This window comes from Salmo salar, unplaced genomic scaffold (assembly GCF_905237065.1).
Source record: "Salmo salar unplaced genomic scaffold, Ssal_v3.1, whole genome shotgun sequence".
Taxonomy (NCBI): domain Eukaryota; kingdom Metazoa; phylum Chordata; class Actinopteri; order Salmoniformes; family Salmonidae; genus Salmo; species Salmo salar.
The window spans coordinates 20,037-44,188 of NW_025549919.1; the positions used below are offsets into that span (position 1 = coordinate 20,037).

General features: G+C 43.1%; 1 protein-coding gene and 1 long non-coding RNA gene across 2 annotated transcripts; one reads left to right on the forward strand and one right to left on the reverse strand.

Annotated features, from left to right (window-relative positions):
- Positions 1–661: 661 nt before the first annotated feature.
- On the reverse strand, positions 662–8,604 carry LOC123739001 (uncharacterized). The gene is made up of 3 exons (XR_006767589.1): positions 8,530–8,604; positions 1,932–3,408; positions 662–715 (listed from the first exon to the last, which is right to left on the reverse strand). It is a non-coding gene; the product is annotated as an uncharacterized lncRNA (long non-coding RNA).
- LOC123739000 (uncharacterized) lies at positions 6,539–11,985 on the forward strand. Its single transcript, XM_045713585.1, has 2 exons — positions 6,539–7,916; positions 9,963–11,985. Exons 1-2 carry the CDS (start codon positions 6,539–6,541, stop codon positions 10,196–10,198), a joined length of 1,614 nt encoding a protein of 537 aa, XP_045569541.1. The 3' UTR covers positions 10,199–11,985.
- The last annotated feature ends 12,167 nt before the right edge of the window (positions 11,986–24,152 follow it).

The window sequence follows — 24,152 nt, forward strand, 5'->3', positions numbered from 1 at the left end:
GAAAAAGTCATATGTTTGAAAAATTGAATTTTGTTATTTTTGAGGAATTTGTCATTCGCGCCACGCCTATCATTGGAGCAGGTGTTCCGCTAGCGGAACGTCTAGATGTAAGAGGTTAAAGTCACCCAGAACTGTGAGACACCTCTCACAGTTCTGGGTGACGTTAACCTCCCTCGTCTACCTTTGGAGAGTTCATCAATGAGCTTGACGCCTTGATAAGTTCCTTTCCTGAGGATGGCTCACCAGCCATCCTCAGGAAAGGAACTTATCAAGGCGTCAAGCTCATTGATGAACTCTCCAAGGGAACCTGGAGGGCGATAAATGATAAGGATGTTAAGCTTGAAAGAGCTGGTAACTGTGACAGCATGGAATTCAAAGGAGGCGATAGACAGATGGGTCAGGGGAGAAAGAGAGAATGTCCACTTAGCAGAGATGAGGATCCCAGTGCCACCACCCCGCTGACCAGTGCGAGAACACGTGGGCAGACGAGGAGAGAGCAGTAGGAGTAGCAGTGTTACCTGTGGTAATCCATGTTTCCGTCAGCGCCAAGTCGAGGGACTGGAGGGTAGCATAGGCTGAGATGAACTCTGCCTTGTTGGCCGCAGACCGGCAGTTCCAGAGGCTGCCGGAGACCTGGAACTCCACGTGGGTCGTGCACGCTGGGACCACCAGGTTAGAGTGGCAGCGGCCACGCGGTGTGAAGCGTCTGTATGGCCTGTGCAGAGGGGAGAACAGGGATACACAGGCTACAGAAGAGGCTACGCTAATGCAAAGGAGATTGGAATGACAAGTGGACTACACGTCTCGAATGTTCAGAAAGTTAGCTTACGTTGCAAAAATCTTTTTGACTAAAATGATACAGTACTGCTGGCTGGCTGGTTTTTGATATAAATATGAACTTGATTGAACAAAACATGCATGTATTGTATAACATAATGTCCGACTAGCAGCGCTGTAGATACTAATACTTTACAACGGAACGATTTGACTAGTGCAGTGTTAGCTAGCTAGCAGTGGCTGCGTTGTTGACTTTGTTTGAAAGTGTAGCTGGCTAGGTAACCTCGATAGTTTCAGTACTACACCTTGTCATGATACAAAGCAACTTTGTAGCCAGCTAGCTAACATAACACTAATCAAGACGTTCCTTGTAATGTAGTTAGTTTCTACAATGCTACTCGTCAATAATAGCTGGCTGGGTTAGGAAAAATGGCGTCGCAGGGGACCGAAATAGCTGGCTAGCTAACCTCGGTAATTAATAAACTACAGAATTATCAAGCTATGACAAAGACAACTAAGTAGCTAGCTAGCTAACACTGCACTAGTCAAATCGTTCCGTTGTAAAGTATTAGTATTAGTATCTACAGCGCTGCTAGTCGGTAACGGTTGGCTAGCTAGCAGTGGGTTAATGATGACTAGGTGTGTTGACTAAGTCTGCTCAAACTACACAATTATCTTAGATACAGAGACAGCAAAGACAACTAACACCACACTAATCAAGTCGTTACGTTGTAATGTAATGTAATAGTTTCTGCAGTGCTGCTAGTCGGTAGAAGTTGGCTAGCTAGCAGTGATGACTAGCTAGCTAGCAGCTAGCAGTGTTGACTACGTTAGGAGGACGAACATCCATAATTACTCTCAACTACACAATTATCTTAGATACAAAGACAACTTTGTAGCTAGATAACACTACACTAATCAAATCGTTCCGTATTCGTTCCGTATTAGTTTCTACAGTGCTGCTAGTCGGTATAAGTTGGCTAGCTTGCTAGCAGTTGTTGACTAAGTAGGAAAACGGTGGCGCGCCGGACGAAGATAGCTGGCTAGCTAACCTCCATTAACCTCCAACTCTAAACTACACACTTGTATACAAAAGACAGCTAAGTAGCTAGCTAAAAAATTGCTCAAATCAAACCTTTGTAATGTAATATTACCTGCGGAGTGGAATGCAGCACTACTGGCTTATTTTCCAAATGAGTCCGTTTTGTTGACACATTCACAACAATGCCATGTGGAGTGGACGATATAGCTATTATTCCCAGAGGAAAAATAAAAAAGACGATGATGTCACGTGTACACACATCATGACACCTCTCCTCAGACTGGCAAATGATTGACTGAGCCAAAATGATCTGCCCGGTAACAGATGACGGTTGAAACCTATTCATAAAGATTGTTGACAGCCAATGGAAGAGTTAGGAGGTGTAACTGTAATTTTCCAAGGGATTTTAAACAAAAACTACATTTCTAAATTAGAAATAGCCTGTATACTAATATAAATACAGCAACAGGAATACAAGCAATTAGAAATATCTTTAAGAGATACCCAGACAACACTAGACCGGACACAGAAATATTACAACTATTAGAAATCAGCCTGACTAGCAATGACTTTTTATTCAACGATCACTATTACCTGCAGGTGGAGGGAACAGCTATGGGCAAAAAATTCGCACCTGCTTACGCCAACATATACATGGCTGAATGGGAGAGAGAGGCACTGGCCAAGTGTCCATATCAACCCACTTTTTATTACCGGTTTTTAGACGACATAATAGGAGCCTGGCCCCACGACATCCAATTATTCACAGACTTTATGAACATTCTCAACAGCCATCATTCATCAATTAAGGTTAAATACACAATTCATCCGCAAGAAGTCAACTTCTTAGACACAACAGTGTTTTTCAGTAATAACAATCAACCACAGAAAACACTACACACTAGAGTCTACTTCAAACCAACAGACACACATGCTTTACTCCATAAACACAGTTACCATCCTAAACATACATTTAAGGGAATAATAAAATCACAAATCATACGGTTCTACAGGATATCATCTTGCAAGCAAGACCTGGATTATGCAATAAATACACTATTCAATGCAATCAGAAGAAGAGGATATTCAAAACGATTTTTAAGAACCATTAAAAAAAAAACACATTGGCAGTCCTCTCTCCCATTCATCCAACCCTCACAGACCACATCAAACCATCCACCTCTCTTAATCTCATTCTTTTAACAGAATAAAACAATAAAACCAACTAAATGCACAATATTGCTTTTATGTTCATATTTAACAACACTGGTTGAATTAATCTCACCACATCAGCTCCTGTACTGTCACACAGAAAAAGGCATTTTAGAACTCATTTTAGTCTATTTATGATCTTAGGAGGACATCTACAGGCAATTTTAAGTACTACACCTAAATATAATAACATCATCAGAAGGAGAGGGATGAACAGGAGATAGGCCTGTGCACCGTAAAACAAGCTAGTTGATATGAAACACAATTATATTCAAAACCTAACCCTTGCCCGTGCCATCCCTGGTTTATCCTTCTACAGGTGTAGTACTGCCTCCAGGTGCTGGCTTCTGCTCCTTGTGCGGCGTGTTGCGCCTCAGCTGCCCACGGGTCATTCACGTTCGCACCCACCGGGAGAGCAATAGCGCTTGTGAATTACCGCAATATATAACATTGAATCACTCTTCTTTCCCCCAACACTGTTATCATTATTATCTTTTATTTCTTTGATTTGTCTCATTGTACTAGAGGAATAGCATGGTATTCATATACAGAACCACATACAACAACTAAGAAATACAAAAGTACAGAATAATAGAAAATGTAATAGAACTGAACAGAATAACAATATAGGGACAGAATAGGGAGGGAAAGTTAGGGAAGTAAAGTATCAGAGAGGGAAATACGGGGGAAAATGGGGGACTATCAGGACAAAGGATATTTAATGGATAGAAAGTATGGCTGGGGATATTGCCAGGTTAATTTATAACAAAGTCTGGAAACTGAACTGAAAAGCAAATAGAAGAAAGAGGAGTTTAACATATATAAGCCCACGTAATGCCATCACTCTCCCGCCTTTGAGTGTCTATTTGGGTGTCTGATAAATTGAACCAATAGGGTAACAGAAAGATAGAAACGCCCAGATTGGGAGCAGTGATTGGGTGTTTCCCTCCTAATTGCTCCCATTTTAAAAGGTACGGGGTTCTCAGTCGAGGAAAAGATCCCTCTGAAGAAGCAGAAAATTCTGCGAAACGTCAGGGTTTTTGAAACAGGACTTCACAGTGGATTTTAACATTGCTTGGTTTTTAATCATCTTTTGATTTTAACTAATAATATTAAAAGTTACGTTTTAGAGTTAAGATGTGGAGGGGTAAGGGGGAGCTCATTGCCTAAAGTGCATAGACACTTGGGGAAACAATCGTGACTTTAACCTCTGGAACGAGATCTTTTAACAGGATTGGACTCACAAAGAACAACGGATTACAGCCCCAGCCCTTGAACGCAGGAACGCTAAGAAACAATCGGTAACCTCATCTCCATCTCCATATCGCAATAACCCGGCTTACAAAGAACACGGCGAAAGGAAAACGGATCACAGCTCCAGCCCTGGAACGCCAAGACACAATCGGCAACCTCATCGCCACCTTCATATTTCAATAACCCGGTCAACAAAATAACAAAGTGGTAAGGACTGGTCCTGAGCAGCACACAACGTCCCGTGCTGTTCAGGCCTTCACATCTTCTATTCTAAATATAGTATTATCCTGCTTTTTTGATTTACACTGTCCGGTTCTCCACCACATGGAAGTGGTGGAGAAGGCACTTAAAAATCATGTATTCCCTACTGGTATGATGAGACAGGTGCATCGTGTCACCAACTTTATTAAACCATCTTCACCCACAGACTACACCACAATAAAATTATCACAGAACACACACCAGTGGATGCAAAACAACATGTACATACTACAGACACATTACCAGTCAGTCACCCACACCATTAAACAACAAATAAACACACCCAACACTTTGGCACTGACAATCGCAATAGGCTGGGCACATAAGAGGTACAAACATAAACTGACACCCACCACCATCACTAGAGTGGAAACCATTTTGGAACTCCCTCAGGCCTCTTCCTCTCCCCAACTAACAACTATACGGACAAACACAATACGAGACCAACCACATACACTTCCAGCAATAGAACACACCCCACTACAAATTTCCCCACCAACGATACCAACTCCAACCCCAGTGCCCCCTCTCTCCTCAACAGAGGAATTTCCACCTTTATCAAAGCCCCTGCCAAAAAGACAACCATCATACTTACGGACACTATCACTGGGAAAACAACCGACCCTGAGTGAAACCTATAACCTTCGCATACAGACTCTTTCAAAAACACATCTCCACTCCCTACCCTCAACATCCACTTTCACTGATTCTTCCCTTTCCAATCAAAAAGGAGAGGTAAGAATAGCAACCCCTATAACTGAAGAGGAGAAATGGAAAAGCCCAGTGGGTCCCCCCTACTCCCAAAGCAGCCACTCCTATCATAGCCCAGGTTCACCACACAGTCAACAGTCAAACAGAAACCAAAGCAGCCACTCCTATCATAGCCCAGGTTCACCACACAGTCAACAGTCAAACAGAAACCAAAGCAGCCACTCTTATCATAGCCCAGGTTCACCACACAGCCAACAGTCAAACAGAAACCAGTACACCTACAGTCACACCTATTAAACAAAACACAAACTGCAAAAAAGTACAGGGTAATGTATCAATACTATTAAGAGACATAATTACATCTGCTCCTCTTTCACCCATAGGAGGCGCCAGGCAAGGGGTACAGACAAGGAGAGGGCAATTCAAGGGGAGTATGATGATGATCAAAGGGCAAGACAATGGGCAACACCCCAAAGCTCCCAGATCCGAACCCCCACAAACAACTAATATCGTTGTGCCTCTGCCTGTCCAGGACCCCTGTACGACTGGCGCCTCAAAATACCCACCATCATCCCCACCACAACCCCATCTTCAATCCCAACCACAGCCCAAACCCACACACCCTCCCCAAAAACCCTTCTATCACAAAGCTAGGCCGAATTATAAGGTGACAGATTGGAACATTGAAGGACACACACCAATACTCATCATAGGAGACTCAAACCTCAACCGGATCCCACCATTCAATAACCCCAACATCCAAGTCGACAGTTATCCAGGGGCAACATTCTATCATTTCACAAAGGTACTGGAGAAAACCCCCATACATACAGACACGGCGACTGTTGTTATCTCGGTGGGTTTGAACAACAAGGATCACGACCCATTCCAAACATCATTAAAACAGTTGTCAGGTATGCACAAGGAGGCAAAGAAAACATTTCCAAACGCAACAATATACATTCCTGTCATCAGCCATTCACCTCTTCTTACTTCACAGCAGAAGAGAAACCTTAAGCTCATCAATGCTTATATTACCACTAACTTCCCAACCCTATTAGAGATTCCACAAGATACATTTCATACAACAACAGATCTCATACACTGGACATCCACCACAGCAGACCTCATCTTTCAACACTGGTGCAGAAAGTTAAATTTACATTAACCACAAGCCACAGTCTGGATAGAAATAATCTTTCTTTCAATCTCTCTCCTTCCCTAATAACCGGTGCAGATCCTCCACCAGGGGGAGCAGTGGACCAGTCAACATCTAATATCATGAATCTTTCCAAATCCTTCATACCCACAGCAGCACAGGTAAAGTTCCTGGAGAGAGGGTTGACATTCATCCCTCGCCCAAACAAATTTGATTGGGAGGAACTTCAAAGGGACACTCACAAATATCATAGAAGACTTAAACTGTTGGACTACTTTGACTATAACACAGACGACAACCACCAACCATTTACCTTACCATCTACCTGGGAACCTAAAACCTCCCAGATAGATGGTAGAATCAGGAGATTAATCAGAACAGACAAGAACACACTTCACAACCACCAGATTCACACGGATAGGGAGGATAACCTCACACACGTAGAAAGACAGGCAATACAACAACTTAAAAATAACCCACACATAATCATCAAACCAGCAGATAAAGGTTCAAAAATAGTAATATTGGATAAACATCAATACATGTATGAAGCCAACAGACAGCTATCCAACACCAAACATTATAAACCAATAGAAAATAGTATACAACCACAGACACAGACACAGTTAAGGACAATAATAAAAAGACTCTACGACCAACACTACATCACAGCAAAACAACGGGACTTTCTCTATGGCACAGATACTCCACGACCTAGACTATTCTACTTACTGTTAAAAGTACACAAGGAACCAGGGACATGGACAATTCCCTTTGAAGTTCCTCCTGGCAGACCGATTGTGTCAGACTGCAATAGTGAATCCTATAACATTTCACAATACATAGATCATTATATTAACCCTCTCTCCACCAGGCACCCCAGCTTTCTCAGGGACACTTATCACTTCATGGAGAGGATTGGACCCATAGTTGTTCCCTCCAACACACACATATTCACCATAGATATTGATAGCCTGTATACTAATATAAATACAGCAACAGGAATACAAGCAATTAGAAATATCTTTAAGAGATACCCAGACAACACTAGACCGGACACAGAAATATTACAACTATTAGAAATCAGCCTGACTAGCAATGACTTTTTATTCAACGATCACTATTACCTGCAGGTGGAGGGAACAGCTATGGGCAAAAAATTCGCACCTGCTTACGCCAACATATACATGGCTGAATGGGAGAGAGAGGCACTGGCCAAGTGTCCATATCAACCCACTTTTTATTACCGGTTTTTAGACGACATAATAGGAGCCTGGCCCCACGACATCCAATTATTCACAGACTTTATGAACATTCTCAACAGCCATCATTCATCAATTAAGGTTAAATACACAATTCATCCGCAAGAAGTCAACTTCTTAGACACAACAGTGTTTTTCAGTAATAACAATCAACCACAGAAAACACTACACACTAGAGTCTACTTCAAACCAACAGACACACATGCTTTACTCCATAAACACAGTTACCATCCTAAACATAATCTAATGTTTTGCTTTCGTTGTAAAGCCTTTTTGAAATCGGACAGTGTGGTTAGATAAAGGAGAGTCTTATCTTTAAAATGCTGTGAAATAGTCATATGTTTGAAAAATTGAAGTTTTTGTATTTTAGAGGAGTTTGTATTTCGCGCCACGCCCATCATTGGATATTGGAGCAGGTGTTCCGCTAGCGGAACGTCTAGATGTAAGAGGTTAAAGTCACCCAGAACTGTGAGACACCTCTCACAGTTCTGGGTGACGTTAACCTCCCCTCGTCTACCTTTGGAGAGTTCATCAATGAGCTTGACGCCTTGATAAGTTCCTTTCCTGAGGATGGCTCACCAGCCATCCTCAGGAAAGGAACTTATCAAGGAGTCAAGCTCATTGATGAACTCTCCAAGGGAACCTGAAGGGCGATAAATGATAAGGATGTTAAGCTTGAAAGAGCTGGTAACTGTGACAGCATGGAATTCAAAGGAGGCGATAAGATGGGTCAGGGGAGAAAGAGAGAATGTCCACTTAGCAGAGATGAGGATCCCAGTGCCACCACCCCGCTGACCAGTGCGAGAACACGTGGGCAGACGAGGAGAGAGCAGTAGGAGTAGCAGTGTTACCTGTGGTAATCCATGTTTCCGTCAGCGCCAAGTCGAGGGACTGGAGGGTAGCATAGGCTGAGATGAACTCTGCCTTGTTGGCCGCAGACCGGCAGTTCCAGAGGCTGCCGGAGACCTGGAACTCCACGTGGGTCGTGCACGCTGGGACCACCAGGTTAGAGTGGCAGCGGCCACGCGGTGTGAAGCGTCTGTATGGCCTGTGCAGAGGGGAGAACAGGGATAGACAGACACAGTGAAATAGTGAATAGTGAAATAGTCATAGTGAATAGTCATATGTTTGAAAAATTGAATTTTTGTATTTTTGAGGAATTTGTAATTCGCGCCACGCCTATCATTGGAGCAGGTGTTCCGCTAGCGGAACGTCTAGATATAAGAGGTTAAGGTAGAGACTTCATATTCAGGATTCTGTTTATGCCTACCCCAAAGACAACGTGTGTCGAGTATACGCTTCCTGTGACAACCGGAAGTGCCTTAAATAGGGGTCAGAGTAGCTGTTTTGAAGGGTTAGAAAAGTCACATCTTTCCAAAACTTCATATGTTTGACTAGGTAACCCTCATGAACAGTCATTTTTCCCATCAGATGTCAAAGAAAAGCTCTCACACACAAACAAACACACACACACACACACACACACACACAGCAAGGATGGAGTGACAGAGTGCGGTGCTTAAAGACACACAGAGCCTGCAATGGCATTACCATTATCTCTAGGCTGAGACGAGTTCAACGAGATGCCCCGCTTGACCGTAGCTTGCTCGGTCTGAGGGCAATGACCGTGAGAAAAACTAGGCCCAAATGAAGCCTGCCCCAAAATGTCGAGTGCTTTTGGGTGACAGTGAGAGAACCGTTAGGGTTAGAAGCACAATTCAACCTCAGGAGCATTCCTGAGGTCCTCCCGATCTGTGCAAGCCTAACCTTGACCCTGTGGCATTAACCCTTCATAGTTTAAAGAAGGTGTTTAGATCAAACAGTGTGCAATGACTTCTCTCCCCATAGGAATACATTGACTATTCTCCTAAATTCAACCTGAAGTCTATGTGGGTTATGAATGCCTTATGAACCTGTCTTCTATAACAATCCATCAGGCTACTGTGAGGTCTACCTGTGTCGATTCTAAGCTTCCTGGAGCAACCGGAAGTTGTTAAAATCACCCTAAAGCTATTGTAATATAACCAACCTGCAGAATGTGAAAATCACGCAACTCAACCCTGTGTCATTCAGTCAATTCTTAAGGTAGAAGGCGGTAAAAAGCTGAATCGTGGCTTTGCAGGCTCTGGCTGAAAAAAAAGTAGCGTGTTTGGGTAGTGGCTGGTTACAGTACTGTGAGACTCAGGCGCGTGCCCGCAACCACAGAAAACACTACACACTAGAGTCTACTTCAAACCAACAGACACACATGCTTTACTCCATAAACACAGTTACCATCCTAAACATACATTTAAGGGAATAATAAAATCACAAATCATACGGTTCTACAGGATATCATCTTGCAAGCAAGACCTGGATTATGCAATAAATACACTATTCAATGCAATCAGAAGAAGAGGATATTCAAAACGATTTTTAAGAACCATTAAAAAAACAACACATTGGCAGTCCTCTCTCCCATTCATCCAACCCTCACAGACCACATCAAACCATCCACCTCTCTTAATCTCATTATTTTAACAGAATAAAACAATAAAACCAACTAAATGCACAATATTGCTTTTATGTTCATATTTAACAACACTGGTTGAATTAATCTCACCACATCAGCTCCTGTACTGTCACACAGAAAAAGGCATTTTAGAACTCATTTTAGTCTATTTATGATCTTAGGAGGACATCTACAGGCAATTTTAAGTACTACACCTAAATATAATAACATCATCAGAAGGAGAGGGATGAACAGGAGATAGGCCTGTGCACCGTAAAACAAGCTAGTTGATATGAAACACAATTATATTCAAAACCTAACCCTTGCCCGTGCCATCCCTGGTTTATCCTTCTACAGGTGTAGTACTGCCTCCAGGTGCTGGCTTCTGCTCCTTGTGCGGCGTGTTGCGCCTCAGCTGCCCACGGGTCATTCACGTTCGCACCCACCGGGAGAGCAATAGCGCTTGTGAATTACCGCAATATATAACATTGAATCACTCTTCTTTCCCCCAACACTGTTATCATTATTATCTTTTATTTCTTTGATTTGTCTCATTGTACTAGAGGAATAGCATGGTATTCATATACAGAACCACATACAACAACTAAGAAATACAAAAGTACAGAATAATAGAAAATGTAATAGAACTGAACAGAATAACAATATAGGGACAGAATAGGGAGGGAAAGTTAGGGAAGTAAAGTATCAGAGAGGGAAATACGGGGGAAAATGGGGGACTATCAGGACAAAGGATATTTAATGGATAGAAAGTATGGCTGGGGATATTGCCAGGTTAATTTATAACAAAGTCTGGAAACTGAACTGAAAAGCAAATAGAAGAAAGAGGAGTTTAACATATATAAGCCCACGTAATGCCATCACTCTCCCGCCTTTGAGTGTCTATTTGGGTGTCTGATAAATTGAACCAATAGGGTAACAGAAAGATAGAAACGCCCAATTTGGGAGCAGTGATTGGGTGTTTCCCTCCTAATTGCTCCCATTTTAAAAGGTACGGGGTTCTCAGTCGAGGAAAAGATCCCTCTGAAGAAGCAGAAAATTCTGCGAAACGTCAGGGTTTTTGAAACAGGACTTCACAGTGGATTTTAACATTGCTTGGTTTTTAATCATCTTTTGATTTTAACTAATAATATTAAAAGTTACGTTTTAGAGTTAAGATGTGGAGGGGTAAGGGGGAGCTCATTGCCTAAAGTGCATAGACACTTGGGGAAACAATCGTGACTTTAACCTCTGGAACGAGATCTTTTAACAGGATTGGACTCACAAAGAACAACGGATTACAGCCCCAGCCCTTGAACGCAGGAACGCTAAGAAACAATCGGTAACCTCATCTCCATCTCCATATCGCAATAACCCGGCTTACAAAGAACACGGCGAAAGGAAAACGGATCACAGCTCCAGCCCTGGAACGCCAAGACACAATCGGCAACCTCATCGCCACCTTCATATTTCAATAACCCGGTCAACAAAATAACAAAGTGGTAAGGACTGGTCCTGAGCAGCACACAACGTCCCGTGCTGTTCAGGCCTTCACATCTTCTATTCTAAATATAGTATTATCCTGCTTTTTTGATTTACACTGTCCGGTTCTCCACCACATGGAAGTGGTGGAGAAGGCACTTAAAAATCATGTATTCCCTACTGGTATGATGAGACAGGTGCATCGTGTCACCAACTTTATTAAACCATCTTCACCCACAGACTACACCACAATAAAATTATCACAGAACACACACCAGTGGATGCAAAACAACATGTACATACTACAGACACATTACCAGTCAGTCACCCACACCATTAACCTCTTGGGGCTAGGTGGGACGCTAGCGTGCCACCCGTGGTGCACTCCATCAACAGCAGGTGCATTTCAAGAGCGGCAAATTTGAATCCAAATAAATGTCAAAATTCAAATTTTTCAAAAATACAACTATTTTACACCATTTGAAAGATAAACATCTCCTTAATCTAACCACGTTTTACGATTTCAAAAAGGTTTTACGGCGAAAGCATAAATTTAGAGTATGTTAGGACAGTACATTTACAAGAGTTGTGTGTAATGTTTTGTCAAGTCAAAGACAGGGTCACCAAAACCATAAAACCAGCTAAAATGATGCACTAACCTTTTACAATCTCCATCAGATGACACTCCTAGGACATTATGTTAGACAATGCATGCATTTTTAGTTCTATCAAGTTCATATTTATATCCAAAAACAGCGTTTTACTATGGCATTGATGTTGAGGAAATCGTTTCCCTCCAATAACCGGCAGTCAAGTCAGCGTAACAAATTAAATAATTAAAATTAGAAAACATTGGTAAAATATTATATTGTCATTTAAAGAATTATAGATTTACATCTCTTGAACGCAATCAACTTGCCAGATTTAAAAATAACCTTACTGGGAAATCACACTTTGCAATAATCTGAGCACTGCGCCCAGAAAAATACGCGTTGCGATACAGACTAGACGTCATGTTGGGGAGATCTAAAATCGAAAATACTATGTAAATAATCCATTACCTTTGATTCTCTTCATCAGATGTCACTTCCAGGTATCACAGGTCCATAACGAATGTAGTTTTGTTCAAAAAAGCTCATCATTTATGTCCAAAAATCTCCGTCTCGTTAGCACATGATGTAAGCCAGCCGGACTTCTCGTCATGAACGAGGGGAAAAAATATATTTCCGTTCGTTCAAACATGTCAAACGTTGTATAGCATAAATCATTAGGGCCTTTTTTAACCAGAACATGAATAATATTCAAGGTGGACGAATGCATACTCTTTTATAACGTATTGGAACGAGGGTACCCAACATGAACTCGCGCGCCAGGTGTCTAATGGGACATCATCGTTCCATGGCTCTTGTTCGGTCAGATCTCCCTCCAGAAGACTCAAAACACTTTGTAAAGGCTGGTGACATCTAGTGGAAGCAATAGGAAGTGCCAAAATATTCCTAAACCCCTGTGTTTTTCAATGGGATAGGTTTAAAGTCAATACAACACATCAGGTATCCACTTCCTGTCAGAAAATGTCTCAGGGTTTTGCCTGCCAAATGAGTTCTGTTATACTCACAGACACCATTCAAACAGTTTTGGAAACTTTAGAGTGTTTTCTATCCATATATAATAAGTATATGCATATTCTAGTTACTGGGTAGGATTAGTAACCAGATTAAATCGGGTACATTTTTTTTATCCAGACATGCAAATGCTGCCCCCTAGACCCAACAGGTTAAACAACAAATAAACACACCCAACACTTTGGCACTGACAATCGCAATAGGCTGGGCACATAAGAGGTACAAACATAAACTGACACCCACCACCATCACTAGAGTGGAAACCATTTTGGAACTCCCTCAGGCCTCTTCCTCTCCCCAACTAACAACTATACGGACAAACACAATACGAGACCAACCACATACACTTCCAGCAATAGAACACACCCCACTACAAATTTCCCCACCAACGATACCAACTCCAACCCCAGTGCCCCCTCTCTCCTCAACAGAGGAATTTCCACCTTTATCAAAGCCTCGCCCCCTGCCAAAAAGACAACCATCATACTTACGGACACTATCACTGGGAAAACAACCGACCCTGAGTGAAACCTATAACCTTCGCATACAGACTCTTTCAAAAACACATCTCCACTCCCTACCCTCAACATCCACTTTCACTGATTCTTCCCTTTCCAATCAAAAAGGAGAGGTAAGAATAGCAACCCCTATAACTGAAGAGGAGAAATGGAAAAGCCCAGTGGGTCCCCCCTACTCCCAAAGCAGCCACTCCTATCATAGCCCAGGTTCACCACACAGTCAACAGTCAAACAGAAACCAAAGCAGCCACTCCTATCATAGCCCAGGTTCACCACACAGTCAACAGTCAAACAGAAACCAAAGCAGCCACTCTTATCATAGCCCAGGTTCACCACACAGCCAACAGTCAAACAGAAACCAGTACACCTACAGTCACACCTATTAAACAAAACACAAACTGCAAAAAAGTACAGGGTAATGTATCAATACTATTAAGAGACATAATTACATCTGCTCCTCTTTCACCCATAGGAGGCGCCAGGCAAGGGGTACAGACAAGGAGAGGGCAATTCAAGGGGAGTATGATGATGATCAAAGGGCAAGACAATGGGCAACACCCCAAAGCTCCCAGATCCGAACCCCCACAAACAACTAATATCGTTGTGCCTCTGCCTGTCCAGGACCCCTGTACGACTGGCGCCTCAAAATACCCACCATCATCCCCACCACAACCCCATCTTCAATCCCAACCACAGCCCAAACCCACACACCCTCCCCAAAAACCCTTCTATCACAAAGCTAGGCCGAATTATAAGGTGACAGATTGGAACATTGAAGGACACACACCAATACTCATCATAGGAGACTCAAACCTCAACCGGATCCCACCATTCAATAACCCCAACATCCAAGTCGACAGTTATCCAGGGGCAACATTCTATCATTTCACAAAGGTACTGGAGAAAACCCCCATACATACAGACACGGCGACTGTTGTTATCTCGGTGGGTTTGAACAACAAGGATCACGACCCATTCCAAACATCATTAAAACAGTTGTCAGGTATGCACAAGGAGGCAAAGAAAACATTTCCAAACGCAACAATATACATTCCTGTCATCAGCCATTCACCTCTTCTTACTTCACAGCAGAAGAGAAACCTTAAGCTCATCAATGCTTATATTACCACTAACTTCCCAACCCTATTAGAGATTCCACAAGATACATTTCATACAACAACAGATCTCATACACTGGACATCCACCACAGCAGACCTCATCTTTCAACACTGGTGCAGAAAGTTAAATTTACATTAACCACAAGCCACAGTCTGGATAGAAATAATCTTTCTTTCAATCTCTCTCCTTCCCTAATAACCGGTGCAGATCCTCCACCAGGGGGAGCAGTGGACCAGTCAACATCTAATATCATGAATCTTTCCAAATCCTTCATACCCACAGCAGCACAGGTAAAGCTCCTGGAGAGAGGGTTGACATTCATCCCTCGCCCAAACAAATTTGATTGGGAGGAACTTCAAAGGGACACTCACAAATATCATAGAAGACTTAAACTGTTGGACTACTTTGACTATAACACAGACGACAACCACCAACCATTTACCTTACCATCTACCTGGGAACCTAAAACCTCCCAGATAGATGGTAGAATCAGGAGATTAATCAGAACAGACAAGAACACACTTCACAACCACCAGATTCACACGGATAGGGAGGATAACCTCACACACGTAGAAAGACAGGCAATACAACAACTTAAAAATAACCCACACATAATCATCAAACCAGCAGATAAAGGTTCAAAAATAGTAATATTGGATAAACATCAATACATGTATGAAGCCAACAGACAGCTATCCAACACCAAACATTATAAACCAATAGAAAATAGTATACAACCACAGACACAGACACAGTTAAGGACAATAATAAAAAGACTCTACGACCAACACTACATCACAGCAAAACAACGGGACTTTCTCTATGGCACAGATACTCCACGACCTAGACTATTCTACTTACTGTTAAAAGTACACAAGGAACCAGGGACATGGACAATTCCCTTTGAAGTTCCTCCTGGCAGACCGATTGTGTCAGACTGCAATAGTGAATCCTATAACATTTCACAATACATAGATCATTATATTAACCCTCTCTCCACCAGGCACCCCAGCTTTCTCAGGGACACTTATCACTTCATGGAGAGGATTGGACCCATAGTTGTTCCCTCCAACACACACATATTCACCATAGATATTGATAGCCTGTATACTAATATAAATACAGCAACAGGAATACAAGCAATTAGAAATATCTTTAAGAGATACCCAGACAACACTAGACCGGACACAGAAATATTACAACTATTAGAAATCAGCCTGACTAGCAATGACTTTTTATTCAACGATCACTATTACCTGCAGGTGGAGGGAACAGCTATGGGCAAAATATTCGCACCTGCTTACGCCAACATATACATGGCTGAATGGGAGAGAGAGGCACTGGCCAAGTGTCCATATCAACCCACTTTTTATTACCGGTTTTTAGACGACATAATAGGAGCCTGGCCCCACGACATCCAATTATTCACAGACTTTATGAACATTCTCAACAGCCATCATTCATCAATTAAGGTTAAATACACAATTCATCCGCAAGAAGTCAACTTCTTAGACACAACAGTGTTTTTCAGTAATAACAATCAACCACAGAAAACACTACACACTAGAGTCTACTTCAAACCAACAGACACACATGCTTTACTCCATAAACACAGTTACCATCCTAAACAGGCGGTTCTAAAAAAAAAAAAAAAAAAAAAAAAAAAAAAAAAAAATAATCTAATGTTTTGCTTTCGTTGTAAAGCCTTTTTGAAATCGGACAGTGTGGTTAGATAAAGGAGAGTCTTATCTTTAAAATGCTGTGAAATAGTCATATGTTTGAAAAATTGAAGTTTTTGTATTTTAGAGGAGTTTGTATTTCGCGCCACGCCCATCATTGGATATTGGAGCAGGTGTTCCGCTAGCGGAACGTCTAGATGTAAGAGGTTAAAGTCACCCAGAACTGTGAGACACCTCTCACAGTTCTGGGTGACGTTAACCTCCCCTCGTCTACCTTTGGAGAGTTCATCAATGAGCTTGACGCCTTGATAAGTTCCTTTCCTGAGGATGGCTCACCAGCCATCCTCAGGAAAGGAACTTATCAAGGAGTCAAGCTCATTGATGAACTCTCCAAGGGAACCTGAAGGGCGATAAATGATAAGGATGTTAAGCTTGAAAGAGCTGGTAACTGTGACAGCATGGAATTCAAAGGAGGCGATAAGATGGGTCAGGGGAGAAAGAGAGAATGTCCACTTAGCAGAGATGAGGATCCCAGTGCCACCACCCCGCTGACCAGTGCGAGAACACGTGGGCAGACGAGGAGAGAGCAGTAGGAGTAGCAGTGTTACCTGTGGTAATCCATGTTTCCGTCAGCGCCAAGTCGAGGGACTGGAGGGTAGCATAGGCTGAGATGAACTCTGCCTTGTTGGCCGCAGACCGGCAGTTCCAGAGGCTGCCGGAGACCTGGAACTCCACGTGGGTCGTGCACGCTGGGACCACCAGGTTAGAGTGGCAGCGGCCACGCGGTGTGAAGCGTCTGTATGGCCTGTGCAGAGGGGAGAACAGGGATAGACAGACACAGTGAAATAGTGAATAGTGAAATAGTCATAGTGAAATAGTCATATGTTTGAAAAATTGAATTTTTTGTATTTTTGAGGAATTTGTAATTCGCGCCACGCCTATCATTGGAGCAGGTGTTCCGCTAGCGGAACGTCTAGATGTAAGAGGTTAAGGTAGAGACTTCATATTCAGGATTCTGTTTATGCCTACCCCAAAGACAACGTGTGTCGAGTATACGCTTCCTGTGACAACCGGAAGTGCCTTAAATAGGGGTCAGAGTAGCTGTTTTGAAGGGTTAGAAAAGTCACATCTTTCCAAAACTTCATATGTTTGACTAGGTAACCCTCATGAACAGTCATTTTTCCCATCAGATGTCAAAGAAAAGCTCTCACACACAAACAAACACACACACACACACACACACACACAGCAAGGATGGAGTGACAGAGTGCGGTGCTTAAAGACACACAGAGCCTGCAATGGCATTACCATTATCTCTAGGCTGAGACGAGTTCAACGAGATGCCCCGCTTGACCGTAGCTTGCTCGGTCTGAGGGCAATGACCGTGAGAAAAACTAGGCCCAAATGAAGCCTGCCCCAAAATGTCGAGTGCTTTTGGGTGACAGTGAGAGAACCGTTAGGGTTAGAAGCACAATTCAACCTCAGGAGCATTCCTGAGGTCCTCCCGATCTGTGCAAGCCTAACCTTGACCCTGTGGCATTAACCCTTCATAGTTTAAAGAAGGTGTTTAGATCAAACAGTGTGCAATGACTTCTCTCCCCATAGGAATACATTGACTATTCTCCTAAATTCAACCTGAAGTCTATGTGGGTTATGAATGCCTTATGAACCTGTCTTCTATAACAATCCATCAGGCTACTGTGAGGTCTACCTGTGTCGATTCTAAGCTTCCTGGAGCAACCGGAAGTTGTTAAAATCACCCTAAAGCTATTGTAATATAACCAACCTGCAGAATGTGAAAATCACGCAACTCAACCCTGTGTCATTCAGTCAATTCTTAAGGTAGAAGGCGGTAAAAAGCTGAATCGTGGCTTTGCAGGCTCTGGCTGAAAAAAAAGTAGCGCGTTTGGGTAGTGGCTGGTTACAGTACTGTGAGACTCAGGCGCGTGCCCGCGGCGACCGAAAGCTTTGTTTACTTTCCTCAGTTTAGCTAAAAGGAGATTCCCGGTCGGAATATTATCGCTTTTCTACGAGAAAAATGGCATAAAAATGGATTTTAAACAGCGGTTGACATGCTTCGAAGTACGGTAATGGAATATTTAGATTTTTTTGTCACGAATTGCGCTATGCGCACGACCCTGATTTACCATTTCAGATAGTGTCTGGGACGCATCGAACAAAACGCCGCTATTCGGATATAACGATGGATTATTTTGGACCAAACCAACATTTGCTATTGAAGTAGCAGTCCTGGGAGTGCATTCTGACGAAGACAACAAAAGGTAATCAAACTTTTATAATAGTAAACCTGATATTGGTGAGTGCTAAACTTGCCGGGTGTCTAAATAGCTAGCCCGTGATGCCTGGGCTATGTACTTAGAATATTGCAAAATGTGCTTTCACCAAAAAGCTATTTTAAAATCGGACCTATCGAGTGCATAGAGGAGTTTGTGAACGTTTATCGTGAGTAATTTAGTAAATTCTTAGTGAATTCGGCGGAAGTTTGCGGGGGTATGCTAGTTCTGAACGTCACATGCTAATGTAAAAAGCTGGTTTTTGATATAAATATGAACTTGATTGAACAAAACATGCATGTATTGTATAACATAATGTCCTAGGGTTGTCATCTGATGAAGATCATCAAAGGTTCGTGCTGCATTTAGCTGTCTTCTGGGTTTTTGTGACATTATATGCTAGCTTGAAAAATGGGTGTCTGATTATTTCTGGCTTGGTACTCTGCTGACATAATCTAATGTTTTGTTTTCGTTGTAAAGTCTTTTTGAAATCGGACAGTGTGGTTAGATAAAGGAGAGTCTTATCTTTAAAATGCTGTGAAATAGTCATATGTTTGAAAAATTGAATTTTTGGTATTTTTGAGGAATTTGTCATTCGCGCCACGCCTATCATTGGAGCAGGTGTTCCGCTAGCGGAACGTCTAGATGTAAGAGGTTAAGGTAGAGACTTCATATTCAGGATTCTGTTTATGCCTACCCCAAAGACAACGTGTGTCGAGTATACGCTTCCTGTGACAACCGGAAGTGCCTTAAATAGGGGTCAGAGTAGCTGTTTTGAAGGGTTAGAAAAGTCACATCTTTCCAAAACTTCATATGTTTGACTAGGTAACCCTCATGAACAGTCATTTTTCCCATCAGATGTCAAAGAAAAGCTCTCACACACAAACAAACACACACACACACTCACACAGCACAAAGTTTTTGTATTTTAGAGGAGTTTGTATTTCGCGCCACGCCCATCATTGGATATTGGAGCAGGTGTTCCGCTAGCGGAACGTCTAGATGTAAGAGGTTAAAGTCACCCAGAACTGTGAGACACCTCTCACAGTTCTGGGTGACGTTAACCTCCCTCGTCTACCTTTGGAGAGTTCATCAATGAGCTTGACGCCTTGATAAGTTCCTTTCCTGAGGATGGCTCACCAGCCATCCTCAGGAAAGGAACTTATCAAGGCGTCAAGCTCATTGATGAACTCTCCAAGGGAACCTGGAGGGCGATAAATGATAAGGATGTTAAGCTTGAAAGAGCTGGTAACTGTGACAGCATGGAATTCAAAGGAGGCGATAGACAGATGGGTCAGGGGAGAAAGAGAGAATGTCCACTTAGCAGAGATGAGGATCCCAGTGCCACCACCCCGCTGACCAGTGCGAGAACACGTGGGCAGACGAGGAGAGAGCAGTAGGAGTAGCAGTGTTACCTGTGGTAATCCATGTTTCCGTCAGCGCCAAGTCGAGGGACTGGAGGGTAGCATAGGCTGAGATGAACTCTGCCTTGTTGGCCGCAGACCGGCAGTTCCAGAGGCTGCCGGAGACCTGGAACTCCACGTGGGTCGTGCACGCTGGGACCACCAGGTTAGAGTGGCAGCGGCCACGCGGTGTGAAGCGTCTGTATGGCCTGTGCAGAGGGGAGAACAGGGATACACAGGCTACAGAAGAGGCTACGCTAATGCAAAGGAGATTGGAATGACAAGTGGACTACACGTCTCGAATGTTCAGAAAGTTAGCTTAAGTTGCAAAAATCTTTTTGACTAAAATGATACAGTACTGCTGGCTGGCTGGTTTTTGATATAAATATGAACTTGATTGAACAAAACATGCATGTATTGTATAACATAATGTCCGACTAGCAGCGCTGTAGATACTAATACTAATACTTTACAACGGAATGATTTGACTAGTGCAGTGTTAGCTAGCTAGCAGTGGCTGCGTTGTTGACTTTGATGTCACGTGTACACACATCATGACACCTCTCCTCAGACTGGCAAATGATTGACTGAGCCAAAATGATCTGCCCGGTAACAGATGACGGTTGAAACCTTCAGCCAAATAGGTTTCAACCGTCATCTGTTACCGGGCAGATCATTTTGGCTCAGTCAATCATTTGCCAGTCTGAGGAGAGGTGTCATGATGTGTGTACACGTGACATCATCGTCTTTTTTATTTTTCATCTGGGAATAATAGCTATATCGTCCACGCCACATGGCATTGTTGTGAATGTGTCAACAAAACGGACTCATTTGGAAAATAAGCCAGTAGTGCTGCATTCCACTCCGCAGGTAATATTACATTACAAAGGTTTGATTTGAGCAATTTTTTAGATAGCTACTTAGCTGTCTTTTGTATGCAAGTGTGTAGTTTAGAGTTGGAGGTTAATGGAGGTTAGCTAGCCAGCTATCTTGTCCGGCGCGCCACCGTTTCCCTAGTTAGTCAACAACTGCTAGCAAGCTAGCCAACTTATACCGACTAGCAGCACTGTAGAAACGAATACGGAACGATTTGATTAGTGTAGTGTTATCTAGCTACAAAGTTGTCTTTGTATCTAAGATAATTGTGTAGTTGAGAGTAATTATGGATGTTCGTCCTCCTAACGTAGTCAACACTGCTAGCTGCTAGCTAGCTAGTCATCACTGCTAGCTAGCCAACTTCTACCGACTAGCAGCACTGCAGAAACTATTACATTACATTACATTACAACGTAACGACTTGATTAGTGTGGTGTTAGTTAGCCAGCTACATAGTTGTCTTTGCTGTCTCTGTATCTAAGATAATTGTGTAGTTTGAGCAGACTTAGTCAACACACCTAGTCATCATTAACCCACTGCTAGCTAGCCAACCGTTACCGACTAGCAGCGCTGTAGATACTAATACTAATACTTTACAACGGAACGATTTGACTAGTGCAGTGTTAGCTAGCTAGCTACTTAGTTGTCTTTGTCATAGCTTGATAATTCTGTAGTTTATTAATTACCGAGGTTAGCTAGCCAGCTATTTCGGTCCCCCTCGACGCCATTTTTCCTAACCCAGCCAGCTATTATTGACGAGTAGCATTGTAGAAACTAACTACATTACAAGGAACGTCTTGATTAGTGTTATGTTAGCTAGCTGGCTACAAAGTTGCTTTGTATCATGACAAGGTGTAGTACTGAAACTATCGAGGTTACCTAGCCAGCTACACTTTCAAACAAAGTCAACAACGCAGCCACTGCTAGCTAGCTAACACTGCACTAGTCAAATCATTCCGTTGTAAAGTATTAGTATTAGTATCTACAGCGCTGCTAGTCGGACATTATGTTATACAATACATGCATGTTTTGTTCAATCAAGTTCATATTTATATCAAAAACCAGCCAGCCAGCAGTACTGTATCATTTTAGTCAAAAAGATTTTTGCAACTTAAGCTAACTTTCTGAACATTCGAGACGTGTAGTCCACTTGTCATTCCAATCTCCTTTGCATTAGCGTAGCCTCTTCTGTAGCCTGTGTATCCCTGTTCTCCCCTCTGCACAGGCCATACAGACGCTTCACACCGCGTGGCCGCTGCCACTCTAACCTGGTGGTCCCAGCGTGCACGACCCACGTGGAGTTCCAGGTCTCTGGCAGCCTCTGGAACTGCCGGTCTGCGGCCAACAAGGCAGAGTTCATCTCAGCCTATGCTACCCTCCAGTCCCTCGACTTGGCGCTGACGGAAACATGGATTACCACAGGTAACACTGCTACTCCTACTGCTCTCTCCTCGTCTGCCCACGTGTTCTCGCACTGGTCAGCGGGGTGGTGGCACTGGGATCCTCATCTCTGCTAAGTGGACATTCTCTCTTTCTCCCCTGACCCATCTGTCTATCGCCTCCTTGAATTCCATGCTGTCACAGTTGCCAGCTCTTTCAAGCTTAACATCCTTATCATTTATCGCCCTTTATGGCTGGTGAGCCATCCTCAGGAAAGGAACTTATCAAGGCGTCAAGCTCATTGATGAACTCTCCAAAGGTAGACGAGGGGAGGTTAACGTCACCCAGAACTGTGAGAGGTGTCTCACAGTTCTGGGTGACTTTAACCTCTTACATCTAGACGTTCCGCTAGCGGAACACCTGCTCCAATATCCAATGATGGGCGTGGCGCGAAATACAAAACTCCTCTAAAATACAAAAACTTTGTGCTGTGTGAGTGTGTGTGTGTGTTTGTTTGTGTGTGAGAGCTTTTCTTTGACATCTGATGGGAAAAATGACTGTTCATGAGGGTTACCTAGTCAAACATATGAAGTTTTGGAAAGATGTGACTTTTCTAACCCTTCAAAACAGCTACTCTGACCCCTATTTAAGGCACTTCCGGTTGTCACAGGAAGCGTATACTCGACACACGTTGTCTTTGGGGTAGGCATAAACAGAATCCTGAATATGAAGTCTCTACCTTAACCTCTTATATCTAGACGTTCCGCTAGCGGAACACCTGCTCCAATGATAGGCGTGGCGCGAATTACAAATTCCTCAAAAATACAAAAAATTCAATTTTTCAAACATATGACTTTCACTATGACTATTTCACTATTCACTATTTCACTGTGTCTGTCTATCCCTGTTCTCCCCTCTGCACAGGCCATACAGACGCTTCACACCGCGTGGCCGCTGCCACTCTAACCTGGTGGTCCCAGCGTGCACGACCCACGTGGAGTTCCAGGTCTCCGGCAGCCTCTGGAACTGCCGGTCTGCGGCCAACAAGGCAGAGTTCATCTCAGCCTATGCTACCCTCCAGTCCCTCGACTTGGCGCTGACGGAAACATGGATTACCACAGGTAACACTGCTACTCCTACTGCTCTCTCCTCGTCTGCCCACGTGTTCTCGCACTGGTCAGCGGGGTGGTGGCACTGGGATCCTCATCTCTGCTAAGTGGACATTCTCTCTTTCTCCCCTGACCCATCTATCGCCTCCTTTGAATTCCATGCTGTCACAGTTACCAGCTCTTTCAAGCTTAACATCCTTATCATTTATCGCCCTTCAGGTTCCCTTTGAGAGTTCATCAATGAGCTTGACTCCTTGATAAGTTCCTTTCCTGAGGATGGCTGGTGAGCCATCCTCAGGAAAGGAACTTATCAAGGCGTCAAGCTCATTGATGAACTCTCCAAAGGTAGATCGAGGGAGAGTTAACGTCACCCAGAACTGTGAGAGGTGTCTCACAGTTCTGGGTGACTTTAACCTCATACATCTAGACGTTCCGCTAGCGGAACACCTGCTCCAATATCCAATGATGGGCGTGGCGCGAAATACAAACTCCTCTAAAATACAA

What these genes read in the sequence shown, in the direction of transcription:
- LOC123739000 (XM_045713585.1), top strand. Translation starts at nt 6,539, where the DNA reads ATGAATCTTTCCAAATCCTTCATACCCACAGCAGCACAGGTAAAGTTC. An exon ending in ACACAGTTACCATCCTAAAC is followed by an intron (nt 7,917 to 9,962) that starts ATAATCTAATGT and finishes ACCATCCTAAAC; the next exon opens with ATACATTTAAGGGAATAATA.